The sequence below is a fragment of the Rhinolophus hipposideros genome, assembly GCF_964194185.1.
Source record: "Rhinolophus hipposideros genome assembly, chromosome: 10".
Taxonomy (NCBI): domain Eukaryota; kingdom Metazoa; phylum Chordata; class Mammalia; order Chiroptera; family Rhinolophidae; genus Rhinolophus; species Rhinolophus hipposideros.
This window is the reverse complement of record NC_138056.1, coordinates 39,923,277-39,945,008: the sequence shown is the minus strand read 5'-3', so window position 1 is coordinate 39,945,008 and position 21,732 is coordinate 39,923,277. Positions and strand designations below refer to the sequence as shown.

General features: G+C 34.8%; 1 protein-coding gene across 3 annotated transcripts in view; it reads left to right on the top strand.

Moving 5' to 3' along the window:
• Positions 1-21,732, top strand: part of USP47 (ubiquitin specific peptidase 47) — a 100,553-nt gene that overhangs the window by 70,236 nt on the left and 8,585 nt on the right. For all 3 annotated transcript variants that reach the window (XM_081064432.1, XM_081064431.1, XM_081064433.1), the window contains 11 exons: positions 1,654-1,785; positions 2,235-2,311; positions 2,881-2,936; positions 6,264-6,376; positions 7,086-7,190; positions 10,095-10,302; positions 12,149-12,264; positions 14,319-14,438; positions 16,327-17,104; positions 20,892-21,067; positions 21,419-21,499. In XM_081064432.1, coding sequence (XP_080920558.1) covers positions 1,654-1,785; positions 2,235-2,311; positions 2,881-2,936; positions 6,264-6,376; positions 7,086-7,190; positions 10,095-10,302; positions 12,149-12,264; positions 14,319-14,438; positions 16,327-17,104; positions 20,892-21,067; positions 21,419-21,499 — 1,962 coding nt within the window. The remainder of the gene's footprint in view (positions 1-1,653; positions 1,786-2,234; positions 2,312-2,880; positions 2,937-6,263; positions 6,377-7,085; positions 7,191-10,094; positions 10,303-12,148; positions 12,265-14,318; positions 14,439-16,326; positions 17,105-20,891; positions 21,068-21,418; positions 21,500-21,732) is intronic.

Sequence of the window (21,732 nt, the reverse complement as noted above, 5' to 3'; positions counted from 1 at the left end):
AACTTACAGATGGGAGCATTAATTTCTGGGAGGCTGAAATGTAATTATGTAAGTTAGCTGGGTGGTGATGTGGAAAGGGTCCTAATAGACTTCTGCCTTTAAAGTTGCAGCAAGCCTCTAAAATCTTATATCTTAGCAGGGTTTTCTCATATAGCAAAACAAAAAGCATTAGACTAGATATTTTGAGTTTTAAAATTCTGCCATGGAACCCTTTACAAAAAAGTTAATGATAGAACTGATCTTTTGGAGGGAGGGAAAGAACAAAGCCCTCAGTCTCCCTGCGCCCCCTGCCCCACACTCAGGACAGCCCTTAAGGCACTTCACAAAGTGGTCCATGGATTATCATTTTAAAACTACAAAACTGAAAACTCTCTAGGATAGAACCTTTTTTGTCGCTCTGTCAATGATTTTTAACATTTTATCAAAGCATTTCTTTCACATTCATACAATCTGCTTTATTGAGGGGAGAGTAACCCATCAAAGTATCTTGAGCACAGTGCAAATATGAATCACAAGCATGAAGACTGATCACTAGCTCAAGTCTTACAGAGTCATACTGAATTTTTTTAGGAAGTATTTGAGTATAGTGTTTCACTGGCATAAATCTATTTTTAGACCAAGACCATTATTCTCACCATCATTGCTACTATCCTTTACCTTTTAAAATTATCTGTTTCTTTCAGGGCAGATAGATGAGTGTAAACTGCTATGAAATGTAGGGATACAATATAACTTAGCTTAAAGAATATTGCATTCAATCAAGGGTTGGCAGACTGTGGCTCGAGAACAATATCTAACCCTGTGTCTATTTTTCTGCATAGACAATATATCTTTTTTTTCCTTGTTTTATTACAACAGGTAGGATTTCCATATAGTGTTAAATAGGAGTGGTGAGAGAGGGCATTCTTGCCTTGTTCCTGGTCTCACGAGGAAAGTGTTCAGTCTCTCATCTTTAAACATGAAGTTGGCTTTAGGTTTTTTTGTAGATGTTTTTTTATGGAGTCAAGGAGATTTCCCTCTTCCCAGTGTGTTGAGAGTTTTCATCATGAGTGGGTATTGGACTTTTGTCAAATGCTTTGTCTTAGTTGATATGATCATGTAATTTTTCTTCTTCAACCTGGATTACATAATATATTTTCTAATGTTGAACCAGCTTTGCATACCTGAGAGATGTCAAGTCAGTACATCCCTATATCACAGATATTACATAAATACATTAGAAGATGCCCAAATCATCATATCGCCCAGCTCCTCTGTAAAGGAAGTAGAATCTTATTTGAATAAAAATCAGTGTTCTTTGGGATTTTTTGATCTTGACGGTGCATCTCAGGATAGTCTTATATTTGGCACCTGCTTCTAAAATTTCATACTGTTATTCTCTTTTTTACATAAATAAATATACAGTTCAGAGATGCATAGTACCAGAGGTTATAGCGTAATTAAAATGTGAAGGGATACGTTTAGTGAAACTTGTGGTATATGAAATTATGTGGTGACTTGCCTTTTGAGTATCTTATAGGAAAGTTAACCTACAATAAATATATAGGACAACTAACATGTTACTAGACTATGTGTTAATAGAGAATAGGAAATAAACAAATAGGTGTTTTGTGTTTTTCCTCTCCTCTGAGGTACTTTTATTTTTCCCCTCAGAATTCTTTGATCTATGAGCTCTTCTCCGTCATGGTTCATTCAGGGAGCGCTGCCGGTGGCCATTATTATGCGTGTATCAAGTCATTCAGCGATGAGCAGTGGTACAGTTTCAATGATCAGCATGTCAGCAGGGTAAGAAGGGGTTCTTTAAGGTTATCTTTCTGAAAGACAACAGTAGGGATGTTCCTGTCAATAGCAGGGTTTATTGAAATGGGAGACTGTGTCCAGTGAAACATTTTAAAACACATTCCAAATCAGTCTTTTGTTTTTGCTTTCAGTAAATTTCCTTCTTTGTTTCTTGTTGTTATTTCTTGGTTTTATTTTGTTTTGTTTGGGGCTTGCTGAATCTTTCCAGAAATAGACGCCCAGTTTTCCTCTTGCCGTGAGCCTTCGTGTAATACTACTGTTTAGGAGCACTAGAACTGCTTGGTCAGCAGCAGCCACTGATTATGATTACATCCTGTGAATTGGTATCTGTGTGGGCCATTTAACTATGAGACTAAAAATTGGGTTACATATTGACATAAAGGTAACAGTGTTAGAGTTTTTACCCAAAGGTAAATAATATAACAACTTTTTAGATAACACAAGAGGACATTAAGAAAACACATGGTGGATCTTCGGGAAGCAGAGGCTATTACTCCAGTGCTTTTGCAAGGTAAATAATTTTTAGTGTTGATAAATTAGAATGAACCATAGCTTCTCAGATACTTTTTACCATTAAAAAGATTTAACCCAGGAGTTGGCAAACTATAACCTATGGGCCAAATCCAGCCCACTTCTGATTTTTGGAAATAGTTTTTTTGGAACACCACCATACTCGATTGTTTAAATACTGTGTGTCGCTCTTGTCTCACTACAACATCAGAGTTAAGTAATTGAAACACAGATCATATCTACAATGCCTAAGATATTTACTGTGTGGCCCTTCCAGAAAAAATTTGCTTACTCCCAACTTAACTGAAGTAATCATTCTAAGACAGGTTTTTTGAAGACTTTGCTGTGTTACCAAGAGGAGGTATGGAATGTTCTCATAAATGTGTCAGTAAAAGCAAAGTAGATATTTTTTTTCTAGAATGAAATTTAAACATGTCCAAGAACAGTTACGTGATTTTTCTGATTGTTTAAAATAACGAAAAACTGTTTTAAATAAATATTTGATGCTAGGAAATGGAATTTTTACAATCTACTTTTTATCCCCTTTAATCTTTTTTATATTTCTACTAGCTCCACAAATGCATATATGCTGATATATCGACTGAAGGATCCAGCAAGAAATGCAAGTATGTTAACATACAGTTATTTGATTTTAGTCTGTATTATAAACTAATTTCTTTTGCAAGATTTGCAAACCCAGATAACTACTTTTAAATGACAGGACCATTAAGATTTTTTTTAATATACACGTACATGGAAAATTAATTATAAAGACTGTTATGAGATAATACCAACTGGTAAAAACACTTCTAAAAATATAAAAAAACTTTTTTAGTACTCTAAGAGAAAAAACTTACTCTACGTTAAATAAACGGGATATTTATTTGCAGTAAGATTGTATTATACGAGGTGTGATCAAACAATATGGTGAATGTTTAAATAAAAAATTTATTACAGTAAAAAACACATTGCCTTTAACCCCCCTTTGCTTCAAACACACATATCCCACTCTTCTTGCCACTTTCTGAAGCAGATCCGGAAGTCCTCTTTCATGAGTGTCTTTAGTTGCGCTATCATGGCTGCCTCGATGTCCTCAATCATTTCGACTTTGGGGAAGAGCCAGAAGTTGCACAGTGCCAGATCCGGTGAATAAGGTGGATGAGGACACACTGTAATGTTTTTATTTGACAGAAATTGCCTTATACCAGAAGGGGTGTCTGACACGGAGTGTTGTCATGATGGAGGAGGATTTATGGCACACTTTAAAATACACCTTCTCTCAACAGTAACTCACACCCGACTGACTGCACCAAACAAGTTGAAACTTGTCACACACTGTTACTAAGGTTCGACACACCACTTCCTGTATGGAAGATCCCTTTCTGTTGGATGACATTCGTCAGTAACATTCACTGTATTTTACGATCACAATGGAAAGGCTCTGTGTCATCGCTTCTGGTATGGCAGTTTCTGTCAAATAAAAACATTATGGTGTGTTCTCATCCACCTTATTCACCGGATCTGGCACCATGCGACTTCTGGCTCTCCCCCAAAGTCAAAATGACCATGAAAGGTAAACATTTTGAGTCCATTCAGGACATCGAGGCAGCCACGACAGCACAACTAAAGACACTCACAAAAGAAGACTTCCATAACTGCTTCAGAAAGTGGCAAGAATGATGGGGTAAGTGTGTTCAAAGCAAAGGGGATTATTTTTAGGGGGACTAATGGCAATATGTCTTTTACTATAATAAATTATTTTTATTTAAACATTCACGGTATTTTTTTATCATGCCTCATACGCAGTTTGGTTCAGTGATGATAGCCCCCAGACCTGTGTAGCAGTCATAACTCACCAGCTGCTTGTCCCAGACTAAGTTATTTAACTTTTTCTAACTCTTGCTTTCCACATCTGTAAAATGGGCATAATTATAGTATTTAATCGGGTTGTTATAAAAATTAAATGAGATGACATTTTAAGCATTCAGCATCATGTATAGTACAGAGTGAAAACTCAAATTTAACTGTTAATTGCTTTTTTTTCTATTATTAGCCTTTTGTGCATTTTAGTATCTAAATACTTTGAATGGGGATCATAGATAAACTTCCCACTTACCTTTCTAGAAATGTTCTTAAGAACTAGAGTTAATTCATAGACACAGACAATAATTTAGTGGTTACCAGAGGGTAAGGGGGTGGGGGGTGGGTGATGAGGGTAAAGGGGATCAAATATATGGTGATGGAAGGAGAACTGACTCTGGGTGGTGAACACACAATGGGATTTATAGACGATGTAATACAGAATTGTACACCTGAAATCTATGTAAATTTACTAACAATTGTCACCCCAATAAATTTAATTAAAAAAAAAAAAGAAAAACAGGTCCCAAAAAAAAAGAACTAGAGTTAAATACCGTTGCTATTTGCTTAAAAAGCAAGTAAAGTTTTATGAGTCTACAGTACGTCCTTTATTATATTTTAATTTTAAGAATCACAGAAACAAATCCTGTATACAAAGCATGTGGGGTTGTCTCTTTTTTGGTAATTATTACTTTAAAAATTTCAGTTCCTGTTTACACTCGCTCTGACTGTACTGAAGCAGTATTGCAAATAAGTACGGTGGGTGGGTGGGTGAGTGTGTGTGGGCACGCGTATATAGGTGTATACACGGGTGATGTGTTTGCTTATATTCTTTTCATAATTAAAATAATATAATCACTTATTGGTTTTAACTTATTTCCTTTGTTTAGAATCTACCATGCTATGTGTAAATCTATTTTCAATAGTAGAATGTTTTTGTTACATTTTTGTAAACCCTCATTAGATTGTGAATCCAGTTGGTGCAAGGCTAGGGACTTATTTATCTTTTCACCAACGGTATAGTCCCAGGTCTGTCATATAGTAGCTTTTCAGTAATTTACTATGGAATTAATGAAAAAATAAAAGGGAAATTATAAGTCATTTTAGAACAGAGATTTCAGAGTGGAATTAATCATTCTTACTTCACAGATAAAGAAACTATAACCCAAAGAGGAACTTGTCCAACGTCATAGCTACCTGAGGCAGAGTCGGGATGGTAGTTCATGTGTCCTCTATGGCAGCTAGCATTCCAGATATAGCCCATGAATACAGCAATTACTCAGCTTTCCTTTATTCATTGCCCCACTCTAGTTTTGTGATGAAGCACCAGAGGGCGCTGTATGTATGACAGGGAATAGTTTTAGAATTAGAACTCATTTCTAAGAACCGTAGATTTTTACCTTCCACCAAGGCCTGATTTTTTTTTTTAATAAAAAAATTTGTCTCCCTATTTAATGCCTAATAATCATTGACTTTATTAAGCAGTATCATAATATCATATTGTCACTTTTAATACTTTGAGTTACATACGAAGTTCTTGAAGGCAGCTAAAAGACTTCTTTGAGAGCAAAAGAGATAATTGTATGAATGAATAATAATAAATAAATAGCATTTGTAGTAGTAGCAGCCGCAACAGCTTTTATTACATTTTATTATATCCCAGGTAATAACTCTTTGGGGTAGGTACTGGTAATAGGCTAACGAAACCAAGGTTTGGAGAATTTGCACAAGGCCACACAATTTGATGATAGCACAATTTGAAATCAGAAATTATTTTATTTGCAAGTTTCAGAGAAACTTTTTTATTCTAAAAATCTGTATCTATATACTAGTGTTGTCCTGGAGCCAAGAGCTATTATGAATAAATATAAGGCCTTTTAAAATATGAGACCTCACCACGTGTCATTATTAACTGCCTCTTTACCGTGGTCTGGGAACAGGTCATGTTTCAAGTTGAGAGATTCGTGTAATAGAGATGTATTTTGATGACAGCTATACAATAACTATATACTGTGGGAACATAGTAGAACAAAATGACGTAAAGGAAGCTCCATTTCAATGACACTGTCTTACCCTGTTTTTATTATTAATAGAATTTCTAGAAGTAGATGAATATCCAGAACATATTAAAAACTTGGTTCAGAGAGAAAGAGAATTGGAAGAACAAGAAAAGAGACAACGAGAAATTGAGCGCAATACATGCAAGGTTAGATTTCATAATTTTACTTTTAATTAAAAAGTACTGTTGAAGCTTGCCTTGCTGCAATTCTGATAACTAGCCCATTGGGGTGATGCTGTAGACAGTTATGGTGTCTTGGTCATTACGCAGTGTAACTGACTATATTACTGAGGTAAGGTGATTTCAGGCATAAAAAACACTAACATGTAGTGATAATACTCGATATTGGTGAAGTTATGATGAGATGAACATTGTCACATTCAGCTACAAGAAGAATAAATTTGTAAAACCTTTCTGTGTAGAAATTGAGTAGAATTTATCAAGAGCCTTAAGCAAATTTACATCCTTTCATATATAATTCTCTTTAGGAAATATTACCTAATGAGATGCTGTTAGATTTTCAAGACAAGGACATTCATCACAGTATTTTCCAAACTAGGGAAAAACTGGAAACAGCTTGAATGTATATCAGTAAGGGAATGATGATATAAATTATAATATATGCTTATAAAGAAACATACAGTTGTTAAAATTGATGGTTTTGAATTTTTTAATGACATGAGACATAGTCACTATGGATTATTAAGGGAGAAAAATAGAAACCAAAGACGATCCCAATTATGCTTTTTTTTTAATTATAATATTTTGACTATTAGGAAAAAAAATGCTGTCTACAAAAGAATTAAGCTTTGACTCATGACCTGCTGACTTGATGATGATATTTTACAATTTCTAGATAAAATTATTCTGTTTGCATCCTGTGAAACAAGTAATGATGGAAAATAAATTGGAGGTCCATAAGGATAAGACATTAAACGAAGCAGTAGAAATGGCTTACAAGGTATGTTTGATTGCACTGTTGGCGTTTAATTATTGTTGGTATCTTAGTTAACAGTATTACCATATTTTAAAATTGTTTTATTATAGTCAATAATAACACAAGCACTTGCAGTAACTTTGATAGCGCATTTAAATCATATATTTTTTAAAGAGTGTAGTTTATACCTCTTTGGAACGTACTCAGTTGGTTTTAAGAAATTTCTTCCTCTTGAAAGTCAGTTAAGCATTGTAAAACTCTGAATTAGAATCCGAAGCAAAAATATTCATGTATTTTTTACATTCGTTTAGCAGGTATTTATCGAGTGCCTACCATGTGAGGCATTAGAGATGCTAGAGTGAACCAGACATGCTCACTGCCCTCGTGGAATTTTTAATCCATTGGTGAAAAAAGCAGGCCAGGCAAATTAGACACATTAAACTTTTCAAGTATTTTATTGTTTAGATGTTACTAAAGTAAATCATTAGTATATTGAGATCATTCTGAGACTTTAACCATGAGAAGAAGACAGCTATGCAACAAGTTGGGAAAGAATATTTTAAGTAAAGGTAACAGCATGTGTGAAAGCTGAAGTGAGGAAGTGCTTGGCATGATCAAGAAACTGATAAAAGGGGCATTATATTTAGATTGTCTAGAATGAAAACAGAGTAGCATAAAATGAAGGTAGAGACTTTGTAAGACTAGAAGTTTGCATTTTTATTCTTAGAATAATGGGACATTATTAGTTGGTTTTGAAAGGCAAATAGAAAGGGAAGCATTAAATAACCAGATTTTTCTAAATATCATCTGTGATACTTAACAAATTTTTTTGTCCTTTCCATATAAATGTTAACATAATTTGACTGAAATTAAACAGTCATTACCTAGAGAAAAAAAATGTACACTACATTACTTCATTTATAATTATGTCTAGAATCAGTGAATGAACTAGAAATTATACACAAGATAGCGAACATTGTTTCTCAAAGTGTGATCCAGCACAACCTGCACCAGAATCACATTCCTATTAAAAAATTAATTCCTGCAAATGAATCTGAATTCCTGCGTTGATACCTGGGAATATGCCTTTTAAGCAAGTACCTCAGATGACTTTTAAGCACACTAAAATTTGAGGGCCGGCCTGGTGGCTCAGGGGGTTAGAGCTCCATGCTCCTAACTCTGAAGGCTGCTGGTTCGATTCCCACATGGGCCAGTGGGCTCTCAACCACAAGGTTGCTGGTTCAATTCCTCGAGGCTCCGCCCCCTGCAACTAAGATTGAACATGGCACCTTGAGCTGAGCTGCTGCTGAGCTCCCGAATGGCTCAGTTGGTTGGAGCGCGTCCTCTCAACCTTGTCAACCACAAGGTTGCCATTCGACTCCTGCAAGGGATGGTGGGCTGTGCCCCCTGCAACTAGAAGTGGCAACTGGACCTGGAGCTGAGCTGCACCCTCCACAACTAAGACTGAAAGGACAACAACTTGAAGCTGAATGGTACCCTCCACAACTAAGATTGAAAGGACAACAACTTGACTTGGAAAAAAGTCCTGGAAGTACATACTGTTCCCCAATAAAATCCTGTTCCCCTTCCCCAATAAAATCTTTAAAAAAAAAAATTGAGACCCACTTTGTGTTAGGTACCTGGTCCTTCATAGCACTTACCAATACTGAAAATTTACAAACTGTGACTATTTTAATGTCATTGTCCCTCACTAAACTATAAGCACTTATAAGGGTGAACAGTGTTCTGGTTTGCTCATGATTGTATTTCCAGTACTTTTGCCTAGTGTATAGAAGAGTCAAAATTGGATGGGTATGTGAATGAGTAAATAAATGAACAAACAATAACATGCATGGGTGGATGACTCTGGATTTACCTAATTAAAGTGAAAATCCTTTAAACATGGTGGTGGACTGCAAGCATCATCTTTTGCAAAACCATAGTGAAACCAAATTTAACTAAAATGGAGAAAATGTCTTAACTAAACAATTTTACACAGTAAGGTCAGTAGTAGCAGGAAGGGTAGTTTATATTCCATCAGTTTTTAATGCAAGAAGAAAAAAATATTGTTTTAAAATAGGAAGTAAAAGTTCACAAATGTAAAGAGTCAAACAGGACAGAACAGAGAAATAAATCAATCTTATTTACCAAAAATGGAGCTCATCTCTGGGGATGAAAGTGGGATTGAGTAGAGATCAGTGGGGACACACATGAAGGCTTACAGGTTTTTCTATAAAGTCATAATCACAAGACTTAAACGAGGATTAAATACTTCTAAGCAATCCTACTATGTTTCTCCAGGAAGTTCATTTCCAACTTTTAAGAGATGTTGCACCTAGGGCATGCCATCCACTAGTGACATGGACTAGAGGTAAATTTTGTGATAGGAATTCCAGTGCCGTGAGTTGTGGGTATTCTTGAGGCTGATATTGAAGGGGGTGGTCCAAAGAGGAATGGGGCAGCACTTAAGAGACACAGAAAACTACATCCTACATGGTAGCTCTAAGAGGCATACTCTCCTCCTGTACTTAGGAAGATAGTTAGTATAGATACATGAGTTACCAGTTCTTCTCCAAATTGCATTAAGGAAACAACAGATGCATGTTCTGGTGGGTTGTTTTCCCCTTATGTTTCCAGCTTAGTGATTACAGAGCAATATCTTGTAATATATTGATTTTGAATCCATCTAAAGTTAAGAATGTTAACTTTTTTAAAAACAAAAAAAAGTCTTTTGCTGCATGTGTTGTATGATTTGAGGGATAATGTAATATGGTTATTTAAAAAGAGCATTTAAATTGTGCCTTTAACTTTGATGTCTTTAAACTTTGAATCATAAACATGGGTTTTATTGTTTATTAGGTAGTGCAATTACACATCAGAGTAAAATACTATGTTTTTTTTTTTTCCTCGGGGCTCATTTTCTTTTAGATGATGGATTTGGAAGAGGTAATACCCATCGATTGCTGTCGCCTTGTTAAGTATGATGAGTTTCATGATTATCTGGAACGATCATATGAAGGAGAAGAAGATACACCAATGGGACTCCTATTGGGGGGGGTCAAGTCTACGTACATGTTTGATCTGCTGTTGGAGACAAGAAAACCTGATCAAGTTTTCCAGTCTTACAAACCTGGAGGTCAGGAGTTTCATGTTATTTTGTGTAGTATTGGACTTAAAGTTTTCATAAAACTTTTGTTTATAGAAATGAATTTAATTTTAATTTTTTATACGTTCTTAAAATGCAGAATAATTTTGATAGGTTGGGAACTAGTCAGCATCAGGCTTGGAATTAAGTTCTAGATTACCTTTAAAGAGCTATACACAGATTTAACAAACAAACAAAACTTCTAGCTTATAGTATTCAGTGGGAATTTTCTTCTCAGTACTGAATTATTCTCCCTCCCCCCATTCCCATTTATAAAGAAGACCCTAGTCCAAAAAAAGTATATTCCCATAAACTCTCAGAAGTAGAATGTGTTTCTGAGTCTCCTTGAAGAGGTGGTTTCATAATACATATCACTTGCAACATTTTTTTAATGTTCTCCTTCTCCATTTCTGCAGTTCCCAGGTACTTCAAGCTTTTTCTGTTTTCATTACATCTGTCACATTCCTCAGTATGTGAGGGGTTTTTTTCCTTGTTTGAGACTGATCTTGAAAGCAAAATACCATGCCTTTAGCTTTACCCAAAGTTGTCCCTAAAGACAGCTATATGTCCAAAGTTTTCTAGTAATCACTATATGTAAACTGTAACAAATAGGGAGAAATCAAAATGTTTAAATTTTTTTAACGAGATTCTTACTGTTATCTTGACCCTAATTTTCTTGTGTAGGTCATTAATCAGAAATCAGGCTTATGTTCTCTACTTTTATTCCTAAAAATTGAACTTACAAAACCCTCTATGCTTTCAAGTTCTGTTCATATATAGACCCTATACACCTCCTTTTTTTTTTTTTTTTTTTTTTTTAAAGACTCCTTTTTCCAAAGCAGACTAAGTGTGATATTCTTTCAAGGGCTCTTTCTGTCAGACTCTGCCCCATCTGTAAATAGTCCCTTTGGAGCATTTCCTTACAGATTATTTTTAGCTAGATAGCAGAAATTATGATATCAAAATATAAAATGAGTCAGCCAAACCACTTCTTTAATAGAGAACTCTAAATGTGAGTGTGACTTGTGAAACTTCTAATCTCCCTTATTCATTAATAATCATTTAACAGAGTATTTTGTCAGATTTAGATTAGTAACATAGGGAAACAACTGAGGATTGACATACTACATATGAGAGATTAAACTATTTAATCTAGAGAATAACTGTTTATTAAATATATTTGAAGATCATTTGTTTTTCTAATGACTAAAAGTTTAGTTGTATAATGATCTGAAACAGAAGAGAAGAAGATAGGATTAAATTATAATACAAAGAATTTAAGTGAAAAAACAAACATGTAAACCAAAACAGTTTTTTCTATAGGATTTTTTTCATAGGCTATAGAGAATACTGTTTTGAGGAGAAGTCTTTGATTATGAACAAGGTCTTGAATAGTTTAATAAAGGTTGTGCAAAAGCAAGTAGGGTTCCTAGTTGAGTGTTTGTTTTGCATTCTCTAGCTATATTTATGTAATGTTGTTTTGGTCACTATTTGGAACTTTGGATGTATATTTTTAATATGCTTGATAAATTTGACAGTGGTTATGTTTTATAAGAAAGCAAAACGTGTATTTTTAAACACATTTTGAATTTTGTCTTTTTTTAAGAAATGTAGGAGAACTGTTTTATTAGCATCATTTCCATTTATATATGTTTGTACTGTGATAAATTGTGAAAGAAAAGTTTTAACATGTATTATGCATGTATAGCATATTATACACCTATCGTCTTGATAATTAGGAAAGGTGTTGTCTATTAAAAACACATTAAGAATGAATTGCTCACGTAAAATACATTTAAAAAAAATAACCTCCAGTTTTGTTTTTCATATGTGACAGAAGTGATGGTGAAAGTTCATGTTGTTGACCTAAAGGCAGAATCTGTAGCTGCTCCTGTCACTGTTCGCGCTTACTTAAATCAAACAGTTACAGAGTTCAAGCAACTTATTTCAAAGGTAAGTTTTAAAATTGGTTAGTGAATAATTTGACTGCCTGCTCTGTACAAAGCACTGTGTGATAGTTATGAGTAAGATATAGGAATCAATATTTACTTCAAGCAGCCAGAATTGATCAGCTAGGAGACAACTATAGTTAGGAGAGAAGGACGCTTCAAATAAAAGAAACAGATTGATCCAGGTATGGAGGTAAGAACGTGTGAGGCAAGTGCACAGGACAATGGCGTGTGTTTGGCTGGGTCGTTGTAAAACCCATGGCTGGAAGTGTAAGTTCAGTTATTTCATGGAGGGTTTTTAAATAGTAAACACAAAAGTTTGGGTGCTATTGGATATAAGCAATAGGAAGTAGGTTTTTTGTTCGTTTTTCTAAGTACAGCAGCGGTATGATGAGCTCTGCTATAGGAATGGTAAGCCTGCCCACACTAGTGTTCTAGATGGATTGAGGCAGGAGTCAGGAAAGTAGGTGAGGAGATTGTTGAAATAATTCAGGTGAAGGCATATGACCAGAACTGAAAGAAGGTATAGACTGTAAGAATGATTATATAAACAGAATCTGTAGGACTTGTGATTGGTAAATGTTGGAGTAAGGAACACAGATGACCTGAGGAGTTTCAAACTTGGATAACCAGAAAGGTAATTCTATATTAATGGAAATAGAAGAATGAGTAGGGAAGCAGATTTGACAGGGAAGGTGATATAGATTAAATATTGGCCACATTATATGTGAATTAATGATAAAGAATATAGGTTCATTCAGAATTTCTGAAGTAGAAAACTTGAGTTTCTTGAAACCCCCCCCCCGCCCCCCCCAAAAAAAAAACTAGTCCACTGCAGAGAAGTGATTATCTTTTCAAGGATCCTGTACTCTATAGAACATTGAGCGCACAGGCAAAACTTTGCAGGGTTCCTAAACCCCAGGTTAAGATCCCTTGGTGTCACTGAAATTGTTCAACAGACCCAAGTTAAGAAGTGGAGTCCAGTTTCCAGTCATTCATCTTAAGGTAGACTTGTCTTTTATCTCATCCGGGGTTTCTAATGCCTTTTTAAACCGGTTGTTGGGAATGTTAATAAACAAACAAATGCTGTTTGTGAAAAATTGTGTTATATAAAAGTTGGGTTTTAATTATTGTGTTAAAAAAAAACACGACTTCTAACATTTTTGCCAAACTAATAATTAGAGGAAACAAACCATATTGTGAAACTTTTTTTATGATTAAATTGCACATAAAAAGACTACATTAGTGTAATTGCGCTTTATTACAGTTTAATCTAGAGTATGAGCACTGAGGTAGAATACAAAGAATATGTGACATTCCCTTCCCTGAGGAAGCTAATAATTTTGGGGGGGAAAAATATGTCTATAGGGAATAAAGGCAGTTCACAAAACTTTGTGCCAAAAAATACAGTGTTGGAAGTATAACTAGTCTGAAGAATTAGTTATCATTAGTTCTACTGAAAACCAGTTATGTTTTTTAAAATGTAAATTATTTTAATCTGTTCATTTCGTGTGAAATTCATAAAATGACACCAAAAATTAAGGACATGGAATTTTGAAATAACTGTAAATTTAAAATAAATTTTATCTACTAATTTAATGTCATTTTACACAGAAGAATTTGGTTTTGTAAACATATCAACAACTATTCGCAGAATACAAAGGAACAGATCAAAAGTCAAGAATTTAAACAGGCATTGGTTTGACATCAGCTCTCAGAGTCAGTTATTCAGTTTCTTTGGAGTCAAATACCTCGTTTACTTTGCAAGCTTGAAAGGAATAAAATTTTTAGTGAAAAATCATTACCTTTAGAATAGTTTCAGAGCGTGCATTTATAAGAGATACTTTGTTCTCCTAATTTACAGCATAATTAATGGATGAGACTAATAATTTTTCCATAGATTCTTTAAAAATTTGTAAACCTCTACTAAGATACTTTTCTCTTATTTTTCTTTCTGCTGTTTTTAAGAACTCAGTATTGTCTTATTTTCTCATATTTCTAAGTGAAGCAGAATTATTCCTAAAAGAGTACTTTTTTATTAAATTACTTTCATTGTAGGCCGTCCATTTACCTGCTGAAACAATGAGAATAGTGCTGGAACGCTGCTACAATGATTTACGTCTTCTCACTGTGCCCAGTAAAACCCTGAAGGCTGAAGGTTTTTTTAGAAGTAACAAGGTATCTCTCTTATTTTTGCATTACTATTTTCTATGCTGGTAGTGGTAAATGAAATAAAGTTTAATATTATAAGCCCAACTTCTAGAGCTATCCATCATCTGTCGGTCATTAACCTTTTAAATTCTCACATCCCCTCAATAATTTTCTTCCTTTGTAGTTACGGCAGACCTGGCTTCTTTCTATTCTCTGAATCAGTCTTGCTGGGTCTCCTCTTGCCTTGTTCATAAGCTACCCCCACTTGGAGTGTTCTTTCCCCTCTTCCTACATTTTTTTCAAGCCCCAGATTAGTCCGGCCTCTTCGGTGAAGCCTTCATGGCTATTTCTATCCACAGTGATTATGTTCTCGGAATTTTATTCATTCTTGAGCTTCTCCCATAAAGTCATGCTTCCTGATAAAAATCAGAGGCATGCCTGGTATAGAGAAAATTATCATCCTGGGTTCTTTCAGCATTATTGTCCTTGCCTACTCATTTATCTCTGTTAGAAAACAAAAAGTTCACATCACTCTTTTTGTTTCATCTTATATCATTATGTGGTTCATCCTTTATCATATTTCCTATGAGTTTGTTCCTAACGCCATTGGTTTACTCTGGATAAATTGCATCCAAAATTTTCCTTATTTGCCAGCTTTTATTTATTGCTTTTTCCAGTCTCATTCATCTTAGTGCAGTCTAATCTTTTATTTCGTTTAACCATTTTTAGTATCGTTTTATTAATCCTGAAGTGTAATTTTTATTTACTTCTGTTTTCTTCTAATATTTGTGTGTGTGTGTGTGTGTGTGTGTGTGTGTGTGTGTGTGTGAATGTGTGTGTAAAACATTAAAATCTCTAATCCATCCTAATACTGTTTTAGGGTAGGGAATGGGAGAAATCTAACTTTTTTTTTTCTTTGAATGGTCAGCTTTTAGTCCTGATGTGTAACATTTGTTGAATTATAATAATCTTTTTATGCAAAACTCAAAATGCTATTCATAATTGCCAAATTTATGTACCTGTATTTCATTATTTAAATTTTATTATGGAAAATTTCAAACATATAGAGAAGTAGAGAGAATAGTGTAACGAACCCCCATATACTCATCACCAGCTTCTACAATGACCCACTCTTGTTTCACCTATATCCATCCACCCACACCCCAGATTATATGAAAGCATCCTAGCATCATATCATTTCATCTAGAAGTAATCTGAATAGATATCTCTAAAAGATGAGAACTCCTTTTTACAAACATAGCTACAATTACATTATTACACCTAAAAAATTAATAGAAATGCTTTAAGGTCAACCAAAGTCAGTGTTCAAATTTCCCTGATTATCTTATAAAATTTTTTTACAATAGGATGTGTCTGTTCAAATCAGGATACAAATAAAATCCATAATATAGCTCTCAAGTCTTATTTTAATCTAAAGATTCCCCTATGTGTGTTTTGTTTGTTTCCTGCAATTAGTTTGCTGTAGAATCAAGTCATTTGTCCATTAGAGTTTTTCTATAATCTGGGTTTTGGTGTTGCATTTCCAAGATGTCTTTATACATGTTCTTCTATCTATATTCATGCTAAGCTTTGATTTCCTAAAGAGCAAGATGTGAAATACAAAAATTTTCTGAAAATGGACAACCCAATACATAAGAAATCTGCACATGTGCTTGTGTGTGTGTTCCATCTATCTTAGCACATTTTTATAGCTAATTATAAAAACATACAAACATAATATTTGTTTTGTTAAGTCTCCAAAAAAAGGTTCCTGTTCTTTAGAAACATTTATCATTCCCAATTTTATAACTTATAAAATACCAGTGTCTGGTATTGATGTGATGTTATTCTAATGATGAATAAGAATATCACTAAAATTAATGATGTAATATATCTCTTTGATTTACCAATTTAGGTGTTTGTTGAAAGTTCTGAGACTTTGGATTACCAGATGGCCTTTACAGACTCTCATTTGTGGAAACTCCTGGATCGGCATGCAAATACAATCAGATTATTTGTTTTGTTACCTGAACAATCCCCAGGATCTTATTCCAAAAGGACAGCATACCAGAAAGCTGCGGGTGATTCTGGTAATGTGGACGATGACTGCGAAAGAGTCAAAGGACCTGTGGGGAGCTTAAAGTCTGTGGAAGCTATTCTAGAAGAAAGCACTGAAAAACTCAAAAGCTTGTCACTACAGCAGCAGCAAGATGGAGATAATGGGGATAGCAGCAAAAGTACTGAGACAAGTGACTTTGAAAACATCGAATCACCTCTCAATGAGAGGGACTCTTCAGCGTCAGTGGATAATAGAGAACTTGAACAGCATATTCAGACTTCTGATCCTGAAAATTTTCAGTCTGAAGAACGATCAGACTCAGATGTGAATAATGACAGGAGTACAAGTTCAGTGGACAGTGATATTCTTAGCTCCAGTCATAGCAGTGACACTTTGTGCAATGCAGATAATGCTCAGATCCCTTTGGCTAATGGACTTGACTCGCATAGCATCACGAGTAGTAGAAGAACTAAAGCAAATGAAGGGAAAAAAGAGACATGGGATACAGCAGAAGAAGACTCTGGAACTGATAGTGAATATGATGAGAGTGGCAAGAGTAGGGGAGAAATACAGTACATGTATTTCAAAGCAGAACCCTATGCTGCAGACGAAGGTTCTGGGGAAGGACATAAATGTAGGTACTTAAAAAGAAAAAGGCTCCTTGAAACAGCATCATTTTCTTTTTCTCAGTTTTATTTAATTTTTTAGCTAAGGAAAGAATCAGCTAAGAGTTAGGTGCTTTGTTCTAAGATACCTTAACTTCCTGGATTGTAAGACTATCACCTTTGCTTTCATTTTTGGTGCTTATAGTGAACGGTGTTCTGAGGCCTATGCAACTCAGACCTGTGACAGTAGTGATGGCAGAACTCTGGTCAGAGAAGTAAAAAAAAAATTTTTAAAGGAAATAATTATGATAAAAAGTACTGAGTAAAAAATTAAGTAGTTTGAAAGTGAATGAAACACCAATATAAAAGTCTAGACACATTAGAAAATTCTATATTCAATGCCCAGGAAATTCTTTTTAAATTTGTGTATCCCCTCCCTTCCTTCTATGCCCCAATGCAAACAGTTCCCTTCCCACCCCCCCAAGAAAAGTGCATAACTAACTGGAAAAGTCAAAGAAAGGAAAGGGGCTTTTTTTCTAATCTTAAAATTTGGTCTTTTAAAAGGAAGTTGTAAATATTATGAAATCAGTAGTAAAAACACATAAATTTGTGTTTTTAACTAATTAGGCCCAGATAACACTGGAAACGTGACATTCATACAAATATCTTACAGAAACTCAAGTGAGAAAATGTAGATTACTGGGCCAAAATGGAGACAGGAACTCTATTATAATAATGCTTTAAATATCTATGGAGTTGGGTTTTTTTACCTCATAAGGCTCATTAACTTACATTATCTCATTTAGTTCTCAACAGCTGTGTGAAATTGATGTTGTTAGACACTTTTCACTGATGAAGCATCTGGCTCAAAGAGGTTAAATAATTCTCCTGATGTCACACAGCTAGTAGATCGCACTCCGGTATTCTGACTGTATGCCTAGTATGCATTCCTCTGCCCCATAACAGCTACCACTGTCCCTTACTTTCCTCACAAATAATAGAAGAAAATTAGCCAGTAGCTACTTTGACTTACCATTCTCACCCTTTCAGGGGCATTGGAGAAATTAAAAGTAGCTCCTCATCAGGAAAAGGCTAGAAATTTATTTTAAGTGGTTGTGTTAGAACAATGTGCTGTAAATTTGACTGCATGATAGTCTCAACCTTAAGAAGAATTCAGTGACACCTAGAATTATAGTCAAAAGACTCCTACTTCCATCTTACAATGGTTAAAGAAATCTTTTGAAAGGAGAATGTTTGCATATTAACCTTTCTGGAAATTCATAGTGGGCTGGTTTACTAGCATTCGTAGTGATGGTGATGGAGAGAAACCATTTACTACAATTTATTTAGGTTTTCAGAAGCCATACAGAAGGCTTGTTTGAAATGAAAAAGTGAAAACTGTGGAAAATGCCTTTTCATGTTTAGAAAACTGGCTTAGGGATAGGTAGAGGTTATAGCCAGCTGTTTCAGGAGTCTAGTGAGAATGGTTCATCACAGTTCCTCAGTGATCTGAAAGCAGGTGCCTGGAAAATGTAGATGATGAGTAATAACAGATTCTTCAGAGTGATGAAATGGCAAGGTAAAATAGGTACAAAGATTCTGGTAACTGAAGAGTGACATTCTGTGTACAGTATAGGCAGTTCATTGAGATAATAACCAAACTACCCTTAAAATAATGGTCTTTAAGCTACCTGTTATAATCCAGGAATTGTTTCAGGGAGTGACTATATACCTTTCTCTGAAAGTAGTGTTTCAATGTGACCTAGTTGTAGACTGCAGGCACTTGCATATAAACAGGAAGGTAAAGGTAATAAAAATGTAGTGCAGAAATTTCTTTGTACAATTTTGGTTACCACTTCATTCAAGAATTACATAAAGGAAAGGAAAGAAAAAGCAGAACCCTTAAGATATTTTAAAGTTCCACTGTGAAGAAACTAAACACTTTAGTTTGAAGAGGTAGATTAAAAAAAAACAAAAAAAACGGTATGATGGTAATCTCTAAATCTATAAAATAATTATAGCCAGTCAATTAGGCTAACACTTTTTGTTAGGACTGTGTTACGCATTTTACATATATTGACCCCAAAATACTTTTTGAGGTATAAATACTATTATCTCCATTTTATAATAAAGGTAACTGAAGTACAGAAAAGTTAAGAAGTCAAAGTCACAAATGTAATATACGAGTAGGAGCCAAGAATTCATTCAGGCCAGACCATCTAACTCCAGAATCACATGGTCCTGATCACCATTTTGGACTATATCAATAATCAACAAATATTTGTGTCTTCCTGTGTTACAACATTACTACAAATTATGAGAGAAACCAAAACTCACATGTATTTGAGTAATGCTTTAGAGCTTACCACATGTGTAACAACAATCAATGAGACTGGTGTACTATTCCACAAGGCTCTGAGATATTGGATAACCAATCTCTAGCCATTTATTGGACTAAAGCGGCAAGCCTAAAATCCACCCCGTGGGCTTCTGATTTCTAATCAAGTAAATTTTTCATTACTCTCTTCTCAAGAAATTTAGTTTCTTGCTGGATAGCATAACTAGAGTTGTTTTCTAAAAGCTGAATTATTAACATTTAGGGGGCCCTCCTTAAAGCTTAGAAATGGACATTTTTTAGATATTCATTACTCTGTACATATTTTCATCTAATTGGTACTAACCCATTTTCTATAATGAGCCTGTATTTTATAATCAGGAAAACAGTTAAATGAACATTATTTTTTTTGGAAAAATCCACTCAGAGAAATTCATCAACCCAAGAGACGACCTGAGAACATAAACCAGGAGTGTTTTTAGGGTATCTTCCTTGACCTTTGATGTAAATTTCACAGAAAACCAAGGTCTGCCCTAGAGAGAGCCTGAGGGCTGCAGAGGACCTGGGCCTGGTGGGGGGGCAGCTCTTGGAGTCCACACTGCCTGGTATAAGAGAGACGAATGAGTGAAGCTTTTCTCTTTACGAGAATGTAAAGACCAGAGTAACTAGAAGTATTCTAGAAATATGCTCGGAAGTGGTTTATAAAGTAAAGGACAAAGATTAAAATAATAAGCATTAGAAAAAATAAAGTTCATCAAAGATAATTCTATTGCAATGCGAAGAGAGTGTAAACTGAGGCTCGGAGGAGGTGGGGGCTTCTGAGCCACTTAGACGCTGTTCCTGTTACAGCCAACCACATCTTTTTAATGCTAGGCTCGATGGCTGTTTTTTTGTTTTTTGTTTTTTTAGAAATCCCAGAACTAGATTTATTAATAAAATTTTGGGAGGCAATTACTATATATCTGGCACTGTGCTAAAAGCATGATAACTATATTACCTCATTAAATTCACACTGCAATACTGTGAGGTGGGTGCTATTATTATCTCCCATTTTTCTGGTGAAGAAATGGTATAGAGGCTGGTAGCTTGCTCTATGTCACACAGCTTGCTCCGTGCCAGGGAAGCAGAAGAGATAGGGTTGGAACCCAGCCACAGCCCACACGTGACTGTGGAGAACTAGAAATGTATGTATTTCAAAAGAATTCCTGGAAGTTTGGTTTTGAATTCAGCAGCCTAAATAAATACATAAGCACTTAAATATCTCAGAACATTTAAAACTGTCCGATTATACCTATCATATACTCAATGTCCATATTTTTTATCCATTCAATGTTGTATATTAGCTAAAAGTCTAATAACTAAAAAGAGGTACTTTTTCCTGCTTACAGTATAATACAAAGTGTATGCTCTGTTTTATTTATACTCTAAGAGGTTTCTTTTACATTTTTGTTTCTGTTTTGTTTTGGTTTTTTTGTGCTTAGGGTTGATGGTACATGTTGATAAAAGAATTACTCTGGCTGCTTTCAAACAACATTTAGAGCCCTTTGTTGGAGTTTTGTCCTCTCACTTCAAGGTCTTTCGAGTGTATGCCAGCAATCAAGAGTTTGAGAGCGTCCGACTGAATGAAACACTTTCATCATTTTCAGATGACAATAAGGTTGATTAAAATGATTTTTAATAATTAGAGTCTGTTTTAAATGATAGCTATGAGAACATCTTGCTCTACTTCCAAGTAAGGTGAAATAGATACTCTAAAAGGGTAATTTTCCTTTGATGTTTAGTGGTTATTTTTGTTTTTGTTTTCCATTTATCTAACAAACACTTGTTAAATGTTAACTGTGTGTCAGTTACTGTTCTAGGTGCTGGGGAATCAGAGGTAAAAGATATGTCTGTTCTCAAAGCGCCCCATAACCTAGAGAATTTTGGAAAAAGAAGCTAAATAATGGGGTGAGAATGGGTTGTTTATTCTGTTGAGAAAGTACATCTAAAAAATGTTTTTAATTTATAGATTACAATTAGACTGGGGAGAGCGCTTAAAAAAGGAGAATACAGAGTTAAAGTGTACCAGCTTCTAGTCAATGAACAAGAGGTAAGTAATGCACATAAGGTCGCTTTGGGTAGTGACTTAAAACGTACAATGCAGAGATTTTATTACTAGTCATTTATTTTTTTCTCTCTAAAACAGAGGTTGGCAGACTTTTTCTAGGAAATCTTTTAGTTGTGCAGAGGCCACACTGCCCCTGTTGTCACTACTCAGCCCTGCCATTGTAGCACAGAAGCAGACATAAACAATACCTAAACCAATGTGAGTGGCTATGTCCC